This window comes from Papaver somniferum, chromosome 11, assembly GCF_003573695.1.
Source record: "Papaver somniferum cultivar HN1 chromosome 11, ASM357369v1, whole genome shotgun sequence".
NCBI classification, from domain to species: Eukaryota; Viridiplantae; Streptophyta; class Magnoliopsida; order Ranunculales; family Papaveraceae; genus Papaver; species Papaver somniferum.
In genome coordinates, this window is record NC_039368.1 from 134,024,193 (window position 1) to 134,043,182 (window position 18,990).

General features: G+C 36.4%; 1 protein-coding gene, 1 long non-coding RNA gene and 1 other non-coding gene across 5 annotated transcripts; 2 read left to right on the plus strand and 1 right to left on the minus strand.

Annotated features, from left to right (window-relative positions):
- The first annotated feature begins 7,573 nt into the window (after positions 1-7,573).
- Positions 7,574-10,293, plus strand: LOC113320572. 3 transcript variants are annotated; one of them, XR_003346177.1, is made up of 6 exons: positions 7,574-8,166; positions 8,253-8,345; positions 8,434-8,733; positions 8,890-8,947; positions 9,384-9,452; positions 9,895-10,293. It is a non-coding gene; the product is annotated as an uncharacterized LOC113320572 (long non-coding RNA). The 3 variants fall into 3 exon arrangements; XR_003346178.1 differs by having other exon boundaries at positions 8,256-8,345; positions 8,822-8,947; XR_003346176.1 differs by having other exon boundaries at positions 8,256-8,345.
- Positions 10,294-16,405: 6,112 nt separating this feature from the next.
- On the plus strand, positions 16,406-16,477 carry TRNAM-CAU. Its single transcript has one exon. It is a non-coding gene; the product is annotated as a tRNA-Met (tRNA).
- A 158-nt stretch (positions 16,478-16,635) lies between these two features.
- On the minus strand, positions 16,636-18,962 carry LOC113320357. Its single transcript, XM_026568269.1, has 2 exons — positions 17,231-18,962; positions 16,636-17,097 (listed from the first exon to the last, which is right to left on the minus strand). Exon 1 carries the CDS (start codon positions 18,649-18,651, stop codon positions 17,539-17,541), a length of 1,113 nt encoding a protein of 370 aa, XP_026424054.1. The 5' UTR covers positions 18,652-18,962; the 3' UTR covers positions 16,636-17,097; positions 17,231-17,538.
- Between the last annotated feature and the right edge of the window lie 28 nt (positions 18,963-18,990).

Consider the following 18,990-nt stretch of genomic DNA (forward strand, 5'->3'; position numbering starts at 1 on the left):
AAAGGCCATAAAACTTTAGTAAACCCTTCATGAACAAAGGTATAAGTATTTGCATAGCAGTTATGAACATCACGAATATCATACTGCCATGGTCTTCCCAATAATAAACCGGTTGCAGTCATGTAAATAACATCACACGACAAAGCATATTCTGAATATCCAGGGAAAGAAAACTTCACCAAACATTGATGATTAATTTACTGAGTGGAAGAGTTGTTTATCCATCCAACTGAATACGGCTTTGGATATAGAGTAACAGGCAAACCAAGTTTCTCAACCAACTTTGCAGAAACACAGTTTTCTGTACTTCCACTATCAATGATCATGGTGCAAAGCTTCTCTTCAATGAAACAATGAGATCTGAAAATATTATGTCTCTGAGTAGGACATGGTTCAGTGATTAAAACTGGTCGAATCATTCCAAGGAACTCTGCATCATAAGTCTCGTGTTCTTGAAGATAAAATAACTCTTCATCTCCTAATGCTTCTTCTTCTTGTGTTTCTTCTTGAGTTTCATTAATGTAAGCATGAAACTTGCGACAATCAGTAGAAGTATGGCCAGTTTGGTTGCACTTGTTACACTTATCTCTTCGAAACTTTAAATAATGATTAGAGGGTTTAGATAAAGGAGGAAATTCTTGTGGAAATAGATTACCTCGAGTATTTCGAACAAAAAATTTCGTTGTGGAGGAGTCGGAGATGGCTTAACAGATGAAATATGCATTGTAGGAGCAGGTTTTGTAGGAACAGAAGTAGTTTGTTGTTGTAGATATGGTTGGTTTGCACTTCTGTCGTGTAGATCAACAAAGACAGTTGATCCCTGTGAAGATGGATCAACAACGACTGTTGATCCTTTTTCACCCTGGTAACCATAGGAATTATATGGTCTGGCAGCTTTGTAAAAATGTTGATAACGAGCCTGTCTTGGAGTTGGTTGGCGAGAAGTACTGAGTACACGTCTTTCAACCTTAATAACTTAATGTATTGCTTCAACCATAGTAAACGCTGATTGTGTCATTCCTTGTTGGATTAAGTTGTTCAAACCGTCTACAAAACGTGCAACTAATTGCTCTTCAGTTTCATGATAAGCACGTAAGTGCTACATTTTATACCCATATTTATATTAGTTAGGACTCGATATTTTAGTTACTAATACTATTTTAGTGTTTTTGTAAAAAGTACAAGTGAATTCGATCATCAACCAGCTGTGTAGCGGGTCTAAAAATTAAAAGATGATCAGCTGTGTAGTGGGTTTTAAAAAAAAATATATCATTATGATTTTTAGGGGTTATGACCAGCTGTGTAGCGGGTCTTGTGTATGATATTTGTCATGACCAGCTGTGTAGCGGGTCTTGGTATGGTATTTCAATTTTCATTTTATGACCAGCAGTGTAGCGGGTCTAACTCTCTCTTATGATATGACCAGCTGTGTAGCTGGTCAATTCTTTGTTTTGCTCGAGGATTAGAAAAATATAAGTGTGGGGGTGTTGATAAGTACGTAAGTGCTACATTTTATACCCATATTTATATTAGCTAGGACTCGATATTTTAGTTACTAATACTATTTTAGTGTATTTGTAGAAAGTACAAGTGAATTCGATCATCCGGCGAATAAACAACAAAATGTGAGACTTAATGGTCTTTGTGACGAAAATGGGCAAATGTGGTTGGCCTGGTATTTCCATATATCAGCAACCACAATGATCGAATAGGGTTGGCCTGGTATTTCAATATATCAGCAACCACTTGAGTTACTCATGGCACCAGATAAGTGACAATTCAATTGTTAAGCTAAAGATAACACATGGTCTCACCAACTGCTTACTTACATTTCTCGGCCAGAGAGGATGATATTGAGAAGCAGAGTATTCTCTCTTGTTTACTACCTGCTTACGTATGAGTCCACTAAGAATTAATTAAAGAAGGGTTCACGCGGGATGTTGGAGTGCCTAGCACATTTGTGCAATCTTTTGGCAAAAGGAGTTCTTACTCCCTAGCTGCACAACAAACAAGAAGGGTGTTGTAGTCAGTGAGAAGAAGAATGGAGCTGTGAACATACGGACTCAAGGCAGCGGAGATGCAGAAGATGCAGGTTTGCAAACGGAAGGCAAGATGAAATTTCAGACAGTGATAAATGCTTGGCCGGACATGAGAAAGAAGGTGCGATGCTAAATGGTCTCGACCGAAGTTGCCAAGAGTTGGACGGGCTGAAAACAGAAAGGAAGTGGTGCTGCGAACTTGATTTAGTGTCGAGATAAGAGCATTGGGTGCTGCCTTTGCTGAGAAGTTTGAGTGTTGAGCTGTATTCTCCAGTGGCGAAGAAAAATGGTGTTCGGCGCTACCTACGATGGAAGTATGAGCAATGCAAGAAGGATTCTTTACTGAGAATTGAAATGCACAGTTGGAAGTGGAGAGATTACTGCAGATGGTAAATGTGATGTTGTGACTGGAGTTACGAAGGTCATGGAACTGAACTGGTTGTCATGGATGGAAGAGTTGCAGGCAAATGGTGGACAGTGGTGGCCAAGAGAATTGGTTGGTCAATAGACACAGGAGGTGGTGGAGTGGATCTGCTGGTGGTATTGGGTTCTATGTAAATGAGTTTTGCGATCTAATTGAAGTCGAATTGCAGATGCAAAGAAGAGCCGTTACAACAAGTAATGGTTGTGTGGTTGATGGCCAGCTCGATTCCGGCGGGGTTTGTTCTCTGTGTATCAATGGAATTTGTTGGTTATTGATGTTTGTGATGGCCGGTTTGTATTTGAACTTCCAAGCACTCGAATGGAAAGGCAGCAGAAAATCTAGGTGCTAATGCAGGTGATAATAATTAGACGCATTTTGAAATGACTAAGCTGCTGTTTCCGGTGAAGCAAGCTGTTCTAGCTGGTCAGAGAACAAGAATGTTGTTGGTCGTGGTGGAAGTAACAAGAGGAGTTCGTAATCGAAGTTGTCTGCGTGCACTCCATGAAACTGCATATTGAAAGGTGAAGAGGCGAACCTGGCAGCAACTACGATTGTGAATGAAGATCAGATTTGGCATTAGGTGATTCTCAAGCTCTCTACGGCAGCAAGATCATTGGGGTTATGGAAGTAATGGGTTTAGCTTGGCAGCGGCGAGACAAGGGTTTTTGGTACTGGATTTGAGTGAGACTCGGTTATGTAGTGGCTTAGGTTTGATGGGTTTGGAGTTTCGTTCTTACATTCAATGGCAAGGAGCTGGCATCGCTGCCATGGTTGCTGTGATTGTGCTCGAGAGATTATTTCGAATGCGAGATGCCTGAAAAGGAAGCTTCGAATCAGGAAGTAGAATGTGGATTAGGTGGTTATGCCGGAGGGTATTAGCTGGTCACTGTTAGCTCGACGAAGGAAGAAGAGATGTATATGCCGGCTGAATTGGATTTCCATAGGGGTGTTGGTTCGAATGAAGACGAACTGGAATGTCTTCTTACTGCGTGTTTTAATTGATGCTGGTGGTGACTGTGGGCCTAATTGCAGATCGTGTTTACATTAGTGGAGATGGAAAGCAAGCTACTGGTAGAAACTGACAGAAAGTAAAACGTGCTGCTGGGTCCAATTTCGGAAGTTGGTGTCAGTGTTTTGAATGGGCCTTTGGGAAATTATTGTACGGTCCATTTTGGGCTCTTGGAAAATGATCTGTTAGGTCTAATCACTCTTGTCGCAAGACGTATATAGAGATGAGACAGAAATACAGAGAGGGAGGGAGTTCTTTTGGGAAGACGGCCGCGGCACATAGCCGTGAAGAGGGAGTAGGGTTTGAGGATTAATTTCTCCCATTTTCGTTTTTGCTTGGCTAGTGTTGATTTTTCCATTTTGTTTATGGCTTTTGAGAAAGCCATGGCTAGCTAGAGTCATGTAGAGTTTAGATAGAAACCAATTTATTTATATGAACTCTACGATGATATTTCTAATAATGATTCATTGATTAGTGATTTCTCTTCATATGGCTTGGTGTTTTATCGTTCATGTGATTTTCTAGATTATTTATGCTTTTGAATTGATATTTCGTGATTCGGTTAAATCCCTAGACGAGGCATGAAAGGATTGATAGGTAATGCTTTAGAATCACTACCCATGAAGCGAAGGAAGTTACAGCGGAGAAACTATACTTTAGAATTTAATATAACATCTTCCGGGACATGAGATTAATTTCGAAATTTGTCTTGAGTAATAAATAGAGATTAGTAGAGTTTTATATGATTGAATTGATGGAAATCGAAAACCCTAGTAACCCTTTCCTGTTTTGTGTATTGTCAGAATCATTATTATTTTATTTCATCCCAATTATCCTAAACATCGTTAAAACATCATCTTATTCGGTTAGTTAATTGTTGGTATTAGTCAGTAGTACTATTTCACACTCCTCGTGGGAACGACCTGTACTTGCCATTGTCTACTAGTTAGACGTTGTGCACTTGCAGTATTTTATTGTGGGTTTTTGAGCCTACCATTTCATTCAAATGGTTACGAGCAACTAATGCATAGAACTCAACTATATATTCTTCAACTAGCCTAGCTTCTTGTCGACAGTTTTGAAGTTTAATAAACAATTGTTTTTTATAATCCTTTGGTAAAAACTTAGCTCTTAATAAATGTCTCATTCGATCCCAAGTGCATATATGAGGTTTGTGATACTTATCTCGATCTTCAGAGAGTGTTTCCCACCAAGCTGCAGCTCCACCTTTTAGTTTATATTGCAACTAACTTCACTTTAGAAGATTCTGGGACATCCATAAATTTGAAAAAGGATTCCACTTCATAAAACCAATCCAGTAATTCTTCAATGTGTAAACCCCCGTGAAAACTAGGAATATCAGCTTTAAGTTTATATTCTGGTATACTTCCATAAGGACTCATACTAGACTTCAATCTTTTATCTTCTATTCACTTTTGTTTTTCAACTGCTTCAATTTGATCTTCCTCATCACTGTGGATATTCACAGGAGTAGGTTTTTTGTCCAGAAAACCTTCTAACGGCTCATTGTGGGAAAGATGATGCGAGACGTTCTTAGGGATAGAAGTATTCTGGTAGAAAATATTTGGTTTTACGTTTTCTCCAGATTTCTTTGCTTCTTCACCTTTATCATCCTCAGTTTCTCCAGTTTTCATTGTTTCGTCTTCTGTATCATCGACTAACTCAGGTATGTCTTCTTTTTCTAAACCAGTTTGTTTCAATAACTTGTTCACATAATCTCATTGGAAAACTAACCTCTTTTCCATAGTTTCAAACTTTTCCGTGAGAACTTTGGTGCTTTTTTCATTGGTTGCAATCTTGGTTTCTAAAGAAGTAATGGAAGTTTGAAGTTGGTCCCAATCTTTGTGTCAAGGAGTTTTTCAATGTCAGCTAAGGTGAAAGATTTATCTGCCATTGAGTTTGGAAAAAGAAAAACTAGGGCTCGTTTGTAGGGTTTTGAATTGCAGAAGCTTTTAGGATCGGACTTTAGATAAAAATCCAAAATCTGAGGTAACTGATACCAACTAGTGTAGCACATAATAAGATAGAAAACAAACTGGTTGCTGAAAGTAATAGGATAGGTTTAAGTTTCGTCGGAAACTTAATAAAGTTTGATTCAAGGATCAAGACTTTAGGGTTTGATAGTAAACTTGAATAATTGATTAATAAAATTGATAATAAGATGTGTTTTCAAAACAAGGAGGCATAGCCTTTAAATAGGTTCTCAAGAACCGACTAAACAGAAAAGAAAAGGAAAGCTAAACAAAAGTAGGAAAGAAAAAATACTTGCAAGGAAAGTAAACTGAAACTGACAGAATGGATCAACTGTTATAGTTGATACAATTACGAGGGATCAATTGTCACAGTTGATACATGCTCAGGAGTCAACTGTCATAGTTGATACATAAAAAGAGGTACTACATCACATTTGGCGTCGTTTGGTCTCTAAGGTAGCTGCCTTTTCTGTTGGTAAGGCCATGTCTTCTTATTTAGGCGATCACCAATTTGGTGTTGGTATGCCGGTTGGAGGGGAAAGCATTCTTCATGCAGTAAATGGTTTAATGGAATTGAAGGGTCATTCAGATAAGACGTCAATGTTACTTATTGACTTCTCGAATGCGTTCAACATGGTGAGCAGATCCCATCTCATTAAGGAGGTCCGGCTTCATTGTCCGGGTATTTCTCGTTGGGTTGAGTTATGTTATGCTAGGCCTGCTAGAATGTACTATGATCAACACATTTTGTCCTCCGCCATTGGTGTTCAGCAAGGTGATCCACTCGGTCCCCTTTTGTTTGCTCTGACTCTTCACCCTCTTGTGAAGTCCATTGCCTCTCAGTGTAAACTTGATCTGTATGCATGGTACTTGGATGATGGTACTATCATTGTGATACGCTTGAGGTTGATAGAGATTTGAGTATAATATAATCTGAAGGTCCATGCAGGGGTTTACATCTGAATATTACGAAAACTGAGGTCTTTTGGCCTTCAGTTGATCCACGTAGCATTGTTGAAGGTGTTTTCCCCAAGGATATTGGTAGGCCCAGCAACGGTGTTAAACTTCTTGGTGGACCTGTGAGTTTGGACTTGGACTACATGAGCGACATAGTTTTGAGTAGGGTGAACAAGGCCATTCAACTAATGCCTGCTATCAAAAAACTCAAGGACCCTCAGAGTGAGATGTCGTTACTTCGCAACTGCGTCGGTGTGTCCAGACTATACTTTGCGATGCGTACCACCAATCCTGCAGCTCTACAAAAGGCCACCGATCTTTATGACGACCATCTTCTTCAGTATTTGAGACTTTTAATCACGGGAGATGGAGCTGATTTCGGGCCTTTGCAACAGAGATTGGCTACTTTTCCTATCAAAGACGGTGGTTTTGGTATATATACTATGTCTGACACCCGCAGCTATTGTTATCTTGCTTCCCAGAGTCAGACTGCTCCGACACGGAAAGTTATTCTTGGTGATTTATTTTCGCCAGAGGATGGTTCTGCTTACCAGACGGCTCTTCAGAATTTTATTCAGGTATGTGGTTTGTCTTCAACCTATTGCGTCGATAATACTGCCCCCCTTCTATGCAATCCTTGGCAGTCACTTATTTTGATGCAGTTAAGAAGCAAATCCCTGTCTAATTTTCATTATCTGCAAGAGACTCTATTCTGTAGCAATGCAACCGTGTCAAAAACGCGCAAGATTACCTTCTAGTTGTTCCAATCAGTGGGTTGGATCAATTCCTTGGGCCCAGACAGTTCAAATATGTAGTTTGTTATCGCCTTGGTATCCCCTTGTTTGTTGAGGATGGTTTGTGCTCGTGTTGTAATAAATCTATGGATATTTTTGGGGATCATGCGTTTCACTGTGCTAATGATGTTGGTCTTAAGTTTCGACATGACTTGGTTCCACTAGTGGAAAATGAGTTTTAAACCACTTTCTGAGCTTCACAAATACTACTGTTGCTGGGCTGACATAACCGTAGGTGCTGTGAGTCACAATGGTTTTTTCGGGAAAAAAATAAAAAAAATAAAACTTGTCTCTATCACAATCATTTTTTAAGAGGGTATTTATGTAGAAAAGTAGATTTTTAAGAACTACTGTGAGAGCAAATGGTTTCTATAGCCCTAGAATTATATCTCCTCAAACTTTATCTCTTTTCTCTAACCCAGATGCGGTTTCTCTTCATCTTCTTCATCTTTTCCACCAAACTGAAACTACCAAACCCTAACCCTGAACCCCTCGTTTCATTATAAATCGTTCATACTAATGTACTTCATTCGATCCAAGATTCGTTTCTCCCTGAACCCATGATTCGTTCTCTAACTTTGCATTAATTTCTTCGATCTGTAATGCTTTCTTCTTATTTAAATTTCCTTGATCTGTAATATTTTCTTCTTCTTCAATTTCTTCGATCTGTGATATTTTCTTCTCTCATTAATTTCTTGGATCTGTAACACTATCTTCTTTCATCAATTTCTTCGATCGGTTCTAATCAATTCTTCTTCTATTTCGTCCTATAACTAATGAAGAAATCGAACCTCTTTTGATTTCGTCATTAGTAGTATATCAATGAAGAGCACAACAGAAATCAGTGATGAAGAGGTATTGATTTGAAGCAATTCTTCTCTACTGGGAATTATCAGTGGATTTCTTCGTGTTATGGGTAATTATCAGTATTACATCTACAATTGGCAGGGTAAGAAACACAAAATAAAAACCCTAATTTTCTTAGATTTTCTTCTTATGACTACTTATACTTCATTGATTATGTTAATTTTGCAGCAGATGTGTATCAGTAATCATGTGGGATGTGGCTACCGAGAGAAGGGAAAACAACCTGGTCGAGAAATTGTATGATGAGCAGAACTAGTTCAGGTTTGGTTTGATTCATTGGAAGTGTTTGCAGAATTTAATTTTGCTTAATACCTGATGGATTTTGCAATTTATAATTTTTTGTATGTAGGTTTCTTTGGCCATGGTCTTGTGATTTCAAGCAAGGTAATTGATGATAAATTCTGTTATATATCGTTGATATAATTTGAAATTTATTGCCTGTGTAAGGGTGTTGGTATTAAAATTTTGTAATATATCCTTGATGTAATTTGAAATTTATTGCATGTGTAATTTGAAATTTATCGCCTGTTGGTATTATATGGATCATATAAGCATCAAGGTGTTAAGATCTAAAGCCAGGGGAAAGGAATTTCACAGCCAGAGGAAAGGAATTTGATACGAAATTGCTGGAACCAACAAAAAACTAAAGGTGTATTTAACAAACTTTTACAATCTGAGCACGTAAAGATTTGATGAATTATGATAGATTGAGCAAATTTTACAAAACTTGGTTTTAGGTTTTTGATTGCGATTCTGTTGGTGGTCGTGTTTAATATGTAGAAAATGAAGTTTACAATTTGAGCAGGTTTTACAATTTGAGTAGGTGAGGATTTGAATGATGGATTGAACAAATTTACATCCAGGTGAATATTTGTCACCAAATGTTTAATTTATAGGAAGTGATTGTTTTACCTTCATAGGTTGTACTTGTTGTTCTTCCTGCACATTTATGTTCATGAATAATATGTGGCTGGAGCTACATGTTTAGTTAATCCGTGTATGTATGCTGTGTTGACGTATGGTACTACAAGTACATGGTAGTAGTTGTTTAATTTGTGCTCTACCACGTGTTTAGACTAGTACAAAAATAAGTGTTGAGCCTTACTGTTGTTTGTTAACAATAATTTATGTTGGTTAAATACGCTCTTAAGAGTTCTGTTATGCAGAATTCATCTAAATTTCAATTCACATGCATGTGAATGAATTCCTTTTTAAAATGGTAATGATATATTGCAATATATGTTCCTCAATTTTTTTAAAGCATATCATGTTCTTACCTATTTAAGTTTACATTTTTAGGGTTCCAAAGAAGGGTGGTATGATGCCGTAGCTTTGCATTTGTTGTTATGCTAGTTATAGTTCTGACAGGTACTGAGATTTATTTTCTCCAACCAATGAATTGACGCTATACTTTTTCATGAGTGTTGGGTTTATTTGGGCTTTGTAAATTCTTAGAGCATCAATGTTTTGTTATGTTCTCAGTAATTTTAATTGTAATTATGCCATATTGTCTTCCTGCCATGCTAGACCTTATACATAGCAGCTTTGAGATTAGTTATGTCGGTGAATTAACATGTTTAAACATTTGCTGGTTATCTGTATGCTTAAGATTAGTTGAGTACTTGTGTACTCATATTTTGATATGCTTAATACATGAATAGCTTTCTGAGCCTCTGTTTCGTGAATGAAACTTGTAACCTTGCAGTTTGTCATCTTAGCTGGATCAAGAGTTATAACTCTGTTTTACTTCTTGTTTGTGTTATTTTTTGAATGCTTTAGATCCAAACTAACTATCATCTTTTGTTTGCAGGAAGTTACGATGAAAAATGAAGCTGCTGGTAGTGGTGATTGTCCAGTGCTATTGAATTGGTTGTTCTTCATCTCAGCTTGAGCATGTTTAACTTCAAAGTCTGAATGATAAATGGAGATTGTTGGAGGATCCTTAAAGGTGTCATTTGTAGACAGTATTTGTTTCTGGATCAAGCAACTCCTTACCCCAAGGGTGGAAGGACCATGGCATATAATTGTATGATCATTTTTTTTTTCGTGTGTTAGAAAACCAGGTTGCATTTCTTTAATTCGCAATGTGGATTGTAACTAAATAACATCAATATTCAGATTGGATAAGTGATAATAGATTGTTGAAGTTGTAAAATGAGTTTAGTTAATATAATTTTCATTAAATATCAGTTTACAATTTAGGTTTCAACTTGTTTTAATCATATTTGATTTTAACTTAAGGTTCAGGTGAATCAGCTTGATTCAGCTGAATCATCTCCCCATTTTTTTTGGTATGATAATCGAAATAAACAACTGTGTCAATCAGTATTGATAGAGCAGCTGAAGAAAGTAGTTTTTTAACGTCAACGTTTGTGAGAAACAGTCGTTTTGGAAAAAACCACTTCTAAATTACAGCTGATAAACACAGTCGGTTTTAGCGATATTACCTCTTGTCCTGACAGTGGTTAAACTTCTATTTTCCACTAGTGTTCGTGATGTAATCGTTGATATTTGTTACAAGGCTGGTGTACCTGCGCGCAAAGAAGTTGCTTTAGGTTTTCTGTCTGATGATAACAAGGATTTACGTCCAACAGACATCCTTGTTCTCAATTGGGAAAACGGCCAAGACGCGTGTATGGATGTCACGGGCGTTTCACCTTTCACGGGCGAGGGGGTTCGTGCTTTTATCCCAGGCCAGACCATTTCTAAAGCAATTTCGCATAAACGTACTAAATACTTGGACGAATGTGTCTCGCATGGTTATGGTTTGGGTGTTTTAGCTTTCACTACTTTAGAGGAGATTAGTGAAGATACTATTTGTTTTTTCAAGCGTATGAAGAATTGTTTAGTTAGTAATGATGCTGGTAGTGGTCCAGATAGATTTATTTTTCATAGATTGGGTTATGCTATTCAAAAAGGAGTTGGTGCCCAGCTTGTAGCTCGGTTGCCAACCAAAAGTATAAAACCTTAAATTTTTATATTCTTGGAATGAAAAGCAAAAAAATATAAATAAAAAAAAATATATTTCTTGAACAATTTTTTTTTTAATTTGTATGATTTAAATTAATTTTAATAATATTTAAAGATGATTTTTTTTATTATTTCTATACATATGCCTAATATTTTTTGAACAAAATAATATTATGATTTTATTGCTACCTTCACATACCAAAGAAAGGACACAGTACTAGCTATTTGATAACATTAGGTGAAAAATATAATACAAATAGGTAAACAAATTATTTTCTTGGTTCGTAGTCGGCACGAGTTACCAAAAATATAGACATTCTTGATATTTTTAAATAATATTATTTCCAAAAGAAAATCGTCTTATTTATGGGTTCGGTTGGTGTCTCTATCTATATAAACCATTACCCCAAAAGTCAAACGCCATTGCTTCGGAGCCGCTTTTTATCTCTTCTAGGTTTGGTTTTTTATTTGTTTTTCGATTTATCTATAAGCTCTTTGTTTGTTTTACAGGTATCTCAATTTGCATTATCCAAAATAAGCCCGATGGCATGAAAAAATTGGTAAATGTCTCTCTTTCATAGATGTTTGATCGATTCTATTTTACGGGATTGTATAAATTAACGTTACAAGCATTATCATCAGAAGTTCAATCTAGTACAAGGTAGATAGTGCCAACGAAGAGAAACAAGAAGGATTTTGTGGCAACCAAAGAAGCTACAGACATGGATAGTACCTCCTAGACGAAAATGTAACATACCAAACTGATTTTATGATTGTTACTATATTCAGTGTTGCATATATTTTATTCTGTTATATTAGTTTAACTTTCTATCGTGTCATTGTATCTACGGTTATTGTTTGCATTTTTATGACCTAGCCTACCTCATCTGTTTTCGAACTCTTTTCATCTATGTTGTTCATGACTATAGAACCTTTCATTGGCTAAAATATTTTTTCTTTCTCGGGTTAGATTTCCTATTTTCTTCAAAATTTTCTTCTGATGCTTCACCGTTGGTTCTTTCTTTTATCTTTGCGAAGAAGGGTTGCTAATTATTTGTTTTTCCTATGCAGGAAGAATCGGCAAAAGAGGAGAAACTTTCTCTTGATAAGATTGCTGAGATAATAAGTACTTTGACGTCTAAAAAACAGCTATTGTAGGTTTGCTTCTGTTAATATGTTAACTTTCTTATTTATCGTGTTGAGAAATATTGATTTTTATTTTTACCATCTTTAATAATGGTACGTCTGAAAAAGAAAACATTGAAGTGAGCAAGACGTTGCAAAATGAGATGTTTGAAGTTCAGAACACAAGGTTTGTTATTGATTGTGTTTCTCCAGTACAACCAAGGTGCGTGTTCTGAATTTTTATTGTTGCTCATTGTTTTAAATTGTGTTTAACTTTTCTATGTTAATAAGTCATCTGTGTTTAACTTTTCTATGTTAATAGCTGTAGTAAACTTTTAATATCTTCGTGTCCAATTTTCCTTTTTCTCTTTTAATTTACTATTAACTTCATTTATAAGATATTTAAGCCTGCAGAAAGAAACCATCGGTTGGATAGAAGATTGGTATACCAAGCTACTAAATATTGCACTGAGAGTTAACGTATTTATCCTTTTGGGTGAGGCTTCAAAGGATTATTAACAAGATATTGCAATATGATACATTATGGTATCAACATTTTGAGTGTTTTCTACTCTTTTTTTTAACACTCATGAGTTATGACCTACTCCTGGAGTTCCTGCCCGATAATATGGATCACATTTCACTGGACCAGTTTTGTTATATGTATGTTTGTTGTTTTTGCCAACAGAATTGTTTAGTAGTAAGTTCTATCATATGTGCCAGACGCAACGAAGGTGGTTCAGATGCTAGCAAAGAAGGTGGATACATTGACTATGCAATGAGGTTGGTTCAGATGCTAGCAAAGGTGGATACACAAATTGATGGTTTCGTTCGGAACTGTCAACACTATATAGTATTAGTTGACTATTGGTTTACATGAACTGCGACTTACCAAACGGGACACGAAGGGGAGGATGACGCGTATGTATGAATTTAGTTAGTATTTATCTGTTTAATCTTTGATGCGCCCATAGGCCTATGTGATTACACACGTATATCCTAACCCCAATTCAGTTATACAACTCCTCATGGTGGCGGCACAGTAATGGAAATAAGAGTTTTGAGTACCCTCCATTAACAGTAATAGCATAGCAACAACAGTTCTTGGATGTTGTTCAAGGTAATCTTTGTTTTCTCATTTACATTTTTAAATCTTCTAGTAAGACACTTTCAATTTAGTTGCTTACCCATGGGTTGTACAGTGTAGCTTTCAAGAACCAAATAGTCGTTAAAGTCAAGACTCGGGTTTCTCATATAAATACATGCATTTACAACTATTTTTATTGATATTAAAGCTAGGAAGTTGTATTTTACCTAATTGGTCACAGTCTAAGCACTTTCATTTGATTATCTATCTGCATTGATTATCGAATGGGTCATGGAATGCTTAAATGGATGTGGGGATTTAGATATTATAATTTATAACATTCTTTTAAATTCATTACCTCATTTGGGCTAAAGGGTTTTATTGTGAGGGAGTGTCTTAGTTATTGTATGGCCAGGTTTTCTTAGTCATTCTTATCTCGCTCGCTGCAAGTGCCAAACAAACGGAAACTCCATTTAAGGATATTAATTAACCATTGATATTACTACTCAAGTTTTGCTAATAGAGTAATTCTACGTTTTTGTCCCAGTTAAGAGAAAAATTTGGTCAAGCACAATCGGTAGTTTTACCGATGACACGGTCGGTAGTTTTATGATGTTCATTATCTACCGATTGTGATAGTAACCCCAAAATTTAACTTTTCAAAGGTTAATAAAGTTTCGAATTTTTCTACTTTCATAATCTGTAGTTTTTTGATATTTATAATCTACCGATCGGTAGTTTCGGGATGTTTACTGTCTGCTGACTGTGATAATAGTACCCCAAATTCTAATTTTACAAAAACTAATAGAATTTCGAATTTCTTTACTTTCACAATCGGTAAACACGTGTGGATGATATCTACCAATTACCAATTATGCTTAAATTTTGGTACAAAGAAATTGGATTTTTTGACGCAAAAACAATTGTTAGATAACAATCTATTTTGGCTACCGATTATATTTCTGCAATTATAAATCCTAGAAATATTTCCGATCAAGTTTTTGATTTCAATCAATCAAATCCTAATTTTGGATCACAACTACTATCATTTATCCGTTTTGTTTGTCTAACTCGAATTTTCTTTTTTAATGTTCTAAATTTCAACTTTTAAGGTTAATGAATTTTGGGTGTTAATTTTAAATAATTAATCCCAATATTTGTTTGGTCGACGTTATTTGGTTTTAAGCAAAATCAAAACGATGATTTTTTTTTTCTTTCAAATACGTTAAAATAAAAAAAGAGAACATGAATGTTATGATTACAAAAATAAAGGATATAGGTTTAAATTTAGTATAAAGATGAAGGACAATATATACAATTTCTATTTTTAAGTAGCCATCTGTTTAAAGATGGGTATAAGAAAGTCGTCGTCCCTAAATCTATTTAGGTTTCCCCTGAAAATGCAGGTTCAAATACATGTATATCGAATCAAACCCCATTACTTCCATTGTAATTCTATATATGTTAGCAGTTTACACAGTTCTTCTTTTCTATGATGTTTATTAAATGGGTCTAACAATGCAAAGGAACATCGCCATCATAAAGATCACACAATTGACTAATATCATTCCCGTGATTTTGGATTGTGTCCATGCCTGTATTTCCTATATATTGCAACTCAATAAATCAAAAGGTTATTAAGAGAACTTGGCAAATATTTCTTTGAAGTTTCGTTCGATATGGGCGGTGCTTTAGAATTGTTGATAGTAAGGTTGTGTTTTATAATAGAGAAAGGAAACACCATGAAATAAGTTTCCCGGGGAGGCAAGGAAAAGCTCTCCATGGAATTAAGTTTAAAATATATATTAGGCCATGCTTTTTTCTACAATAGATTTTTGATCAAACGACGGAAAACAAGTTATTTCCATGCAAATACAGTCAAACCTCGATAATGAATGGCCTCGAGACCAAGTAGAAATATTCGTTTAGCGGGGTTATTTATTTATCGATAAATGAATTTTTATTCATTTAGACAATATTTTCTTAATTAAGAAGTTAAATTGTATAAGAAAAGATGTACAAATGTAGCTAGAGGGAAAACGCAATTTCAAACTGTTTTAGCCATTGTAAGATTTGGTTCGAAGATATAGATGATCCAGAACCAGAAAATGGTAAATTAGAAGCAGATATCCAAGGATTAACTGGTGTCATTTTTGATTTACGTTATAGAAATGTGATGGACGTCGAACATGTTTTAAACTATCCTAACGAGAATGATGCAGTTATGGAATCTCCAACAGACGGAGAAATTATTGAGTCAGCATTGAATGACAAGAATGATACTGAACCAGATGATAGTAGCGTCGTACCAAATGTTTCATCTCAAGATGCCTTTCAAGCGATGGTCGCTTTAAAAAATTACTTGATACAGCACGAGCAAAATATTCCAGAAATTGTGCAAGCATTACATAAAATTAAGGATGCGATGCATTTTGGTTTGGGTGGAAAAAAAAAGACATTTAACCATAAATGAATTTTTTTGAGTTTATTTCTACTTATATTTTTATGTAAAATTTACTGATTATGTATTTTGTTTTATTCTTATATATATATTTTTTATATGGAATTTGGTGGTTATTCGTTTATATTTCTATACGGCCTTTAAGGATTCAATTTTTTTTAATTCATTAATGCATTAAGCGAGGTTATTCATTTATCACCTTGACCCAAATCGAGATCAGAGAAAATTATTCATTTGGCGAGGTTATTCATTTATTGAGGTTGTCTCTTAAATTTGTTTTAGCCTTTTTTGGTTCATTTGATTTTCATACACACCAACTCAGATATTCGGCTATTGATTTGTTGTTTATAAGAAAAGCTGGTCGCTCATTTTTTAAATATTTTTCATAACAAGCTGTCGATATCTCATAAGCAAGAAGCAGACCCGTGCATGACACGCTAATTACAATTATAACAATAATACAAGCTAAAGTAGTTGGCAACTCGCACAACGGGAAAGAGTGCAAGTATTTATTTATTTTTAGTCACCCCAAATCCCAATGACAAACTGGTTCGCCCCAAGTCATATTCAGGCGAGAGAATGACAGGGAAACTACCTACTCAGGTCTGTCATACTCGAACGGTGACAAAAACTAATTGCCGCTTTTATGTAAACGTTTTTGCAGGAGATGGTCAACAAATCAGAGTGGCGCAGCGGAAGCGTGGTGGGCCCATAACCCACAGGTCCCAGGATCGAAACCTGGCTCTGATACACAGAGTGGCTTCCGATTTTTTTTTTTTGTTTATATTCCCATGAACCCCTTACCTGCTTGTCATGGATTAAGTGAAACAACTCTGCCCTGTCTTCAATTTCTCTTCTGCTGTTGCAAGCCCTCTTCTAAAGCATCACAAAGGGAAATTCCATAACAAAATATTTCATTTTTCTACCAATATAGTGGAGAATGTACATGATGTTGCTGACTGCTGATCTATTACAAAGAAGTCATGAGATAAAGCAGGAAAGAAAGGCCAGAAAAAACACGATACATTGTCCCATGTATAAAACTCAATTTCGAAAACATTTAGAAAAGAAATACTGCAGAACATGTATTAAGCCTAGATTACGATTATCATGTCTGTGGAGTCTGGACTTGTATTTTCCTAAGACCATTCTCCCATTTCTTTCCAACCAAACTGTACACCACCAAGTGGCAAATAGAATAAAATCCTAGATTAACTTCCTCATCTGAGTTGCCCTTCTTGCGGTACATTCCCAAATAGAGTTGTCAACACATTATTGGATGACCCAATCAATTCTGCAGCTTTGCACATCAAGCATCCATTATCATGATTTTCCCAGACTTCCTTAGGAATTCCACAGCAGTATGAGCACTTATGACAAAGAGTCCACACCATGGAAGAGATAAAACCATTTAGGATTCCATCGACTCTCGTGGAGGAAGGAGATAAACCCATTTACTTCAACTAAATCCATAACAAGAAGCAACTGAGAATGAAGCGTCACCTGGCTGCCAAACACAGTGGTCTTCATTATGAGATTGGAGTAAGGTCATCGGTTCAGTGATTCAACTCCGCCATGCCTTCAATTTCTGCTGTTTCAAGGCCTCTTCCAAAATATCACAAAAGAAAATTCAACTACAAAAGTTTTCTTTTTTCTCATCAATGTAATGGAGAATGCACTGCTGATCAATTGCACAGAAACATCAAGACAACACGGGAAAGAAAGGACAGAACATACAACATATCACCTGTAAAAAGCTCAAATTTGAAAGACTAAGAAACACCGAGTAAAGAAATGCAGCAGAACATGTATTAGATTTCGAAAGGCTGTATAACAACATGCTTAATTTGGGTCCTATTGTATGTGTATGTAATGTGCACTAACCCATCATTGCTTTGTATGACAGCAGAATAAGAGAATTCCATGCCTAAATCCTCCTCCAGTGTCACCAAATCACTCCAGGAATCACCATCATCTTTGGACACAGACACATTGAGCACACCTCTTGATATTGTGTTATAAGCAAGTAACAAGCGACCGTCATTCAGTTTAACACCATCAATTCCAGAATTCGGATTCGGAAGCTCCGTAGGCTTTGCATAACTCCAGTTAATTCCACCATCATACGACTCTGACATGTAAATCTTCTCTAACCCACTGAATGACCGCAGTAGAACACGCAATGCACCATTAGCAGTATGATACGGGACTGGTTGAATCACTCCTAATGTTTCACCTTCAATGTGAATTGGTCCATACTTTTTCCACGTTTTTCCTGCATCCCTTGTAACCTCAACCCACGCACCCCACGAATTCCAACTCTCCACAGATGATCCGCAGAACAAATTCCCATTCAGCAAAATCGGCTTATTCTTAATCGGCCCCAACACTCCCGGCGGGAGTTGTTCGCGCTCCGTCCAAGTCATACCTCTATCATAAGACCTCTTCATACACCCACTCCATTTCTGCACTTCCTGACCAACTTTATAAAACATAAGCAACTCATCACTAGAAACCTTAAACAACACAGGATTCCACATTGGAACATTAATCTGCTCATCAGCTACAATCGGTGAATGCCAGCATCCATCCTTGTATCTCTGCAACCAAATCCTCACATCTGGCGCTCCTTCGGAACTTCCTCCGAAGTACGCCACTAAAAAATGGTCTTTCTCAACTTCAACAATAGTAGAAGCATGACAACTATTGAACGGAACAGAATTTACACCAAATGTGAATTCCTCTAACAATACAATTTTGTCATAATCACCACCTAATCTCCTCCTGTAAGGAGTTAAATTAGACGAGTTATACTGGCATAGAAACCAGTCAGTGGTGGTGGTGGTGGAATTTAGAGATCCGCCGTAGCATAGGTAAAGGAACAACCCCAGAACAACAATTAATAGTAGTAATAGAGTACTCATATCACCTCGGAGGTTTCAATTCAATTACTCAAACAGTAATTACTAAAATTAATAGAGAGTTGAAGATTTGTGGCCTGTGACTGCTCCCGTGAGGCTAATTGATGCGTATTGCCACCGGAACTGGCCGGAGGTCAGTTGTGGTGAGTGGAAATTGATAGTACACCAAGGATCTGAGGCAGCTGAAGTTGACTCTGAACGAACCACTAGTTGAGCAGAAGAAAGCCGATTCAAAACCCAAAATCAAGATTCAATTTTACAGAATCTTGAAAATGAATTCCCGACAAAACGTTTAAACATGATGTATCGTTTGATGACAAACAAATAAAAACGTTTCATAAC

Coding starts and splice junctions, on each gene's coding strand:
- LOC113320357 (XM_026568269.1), bottom strand. CDS start 18,651: ATGAGTACTCTATTACTACTATTAATTGTTGTTCTGGGGTTGTTCCTT.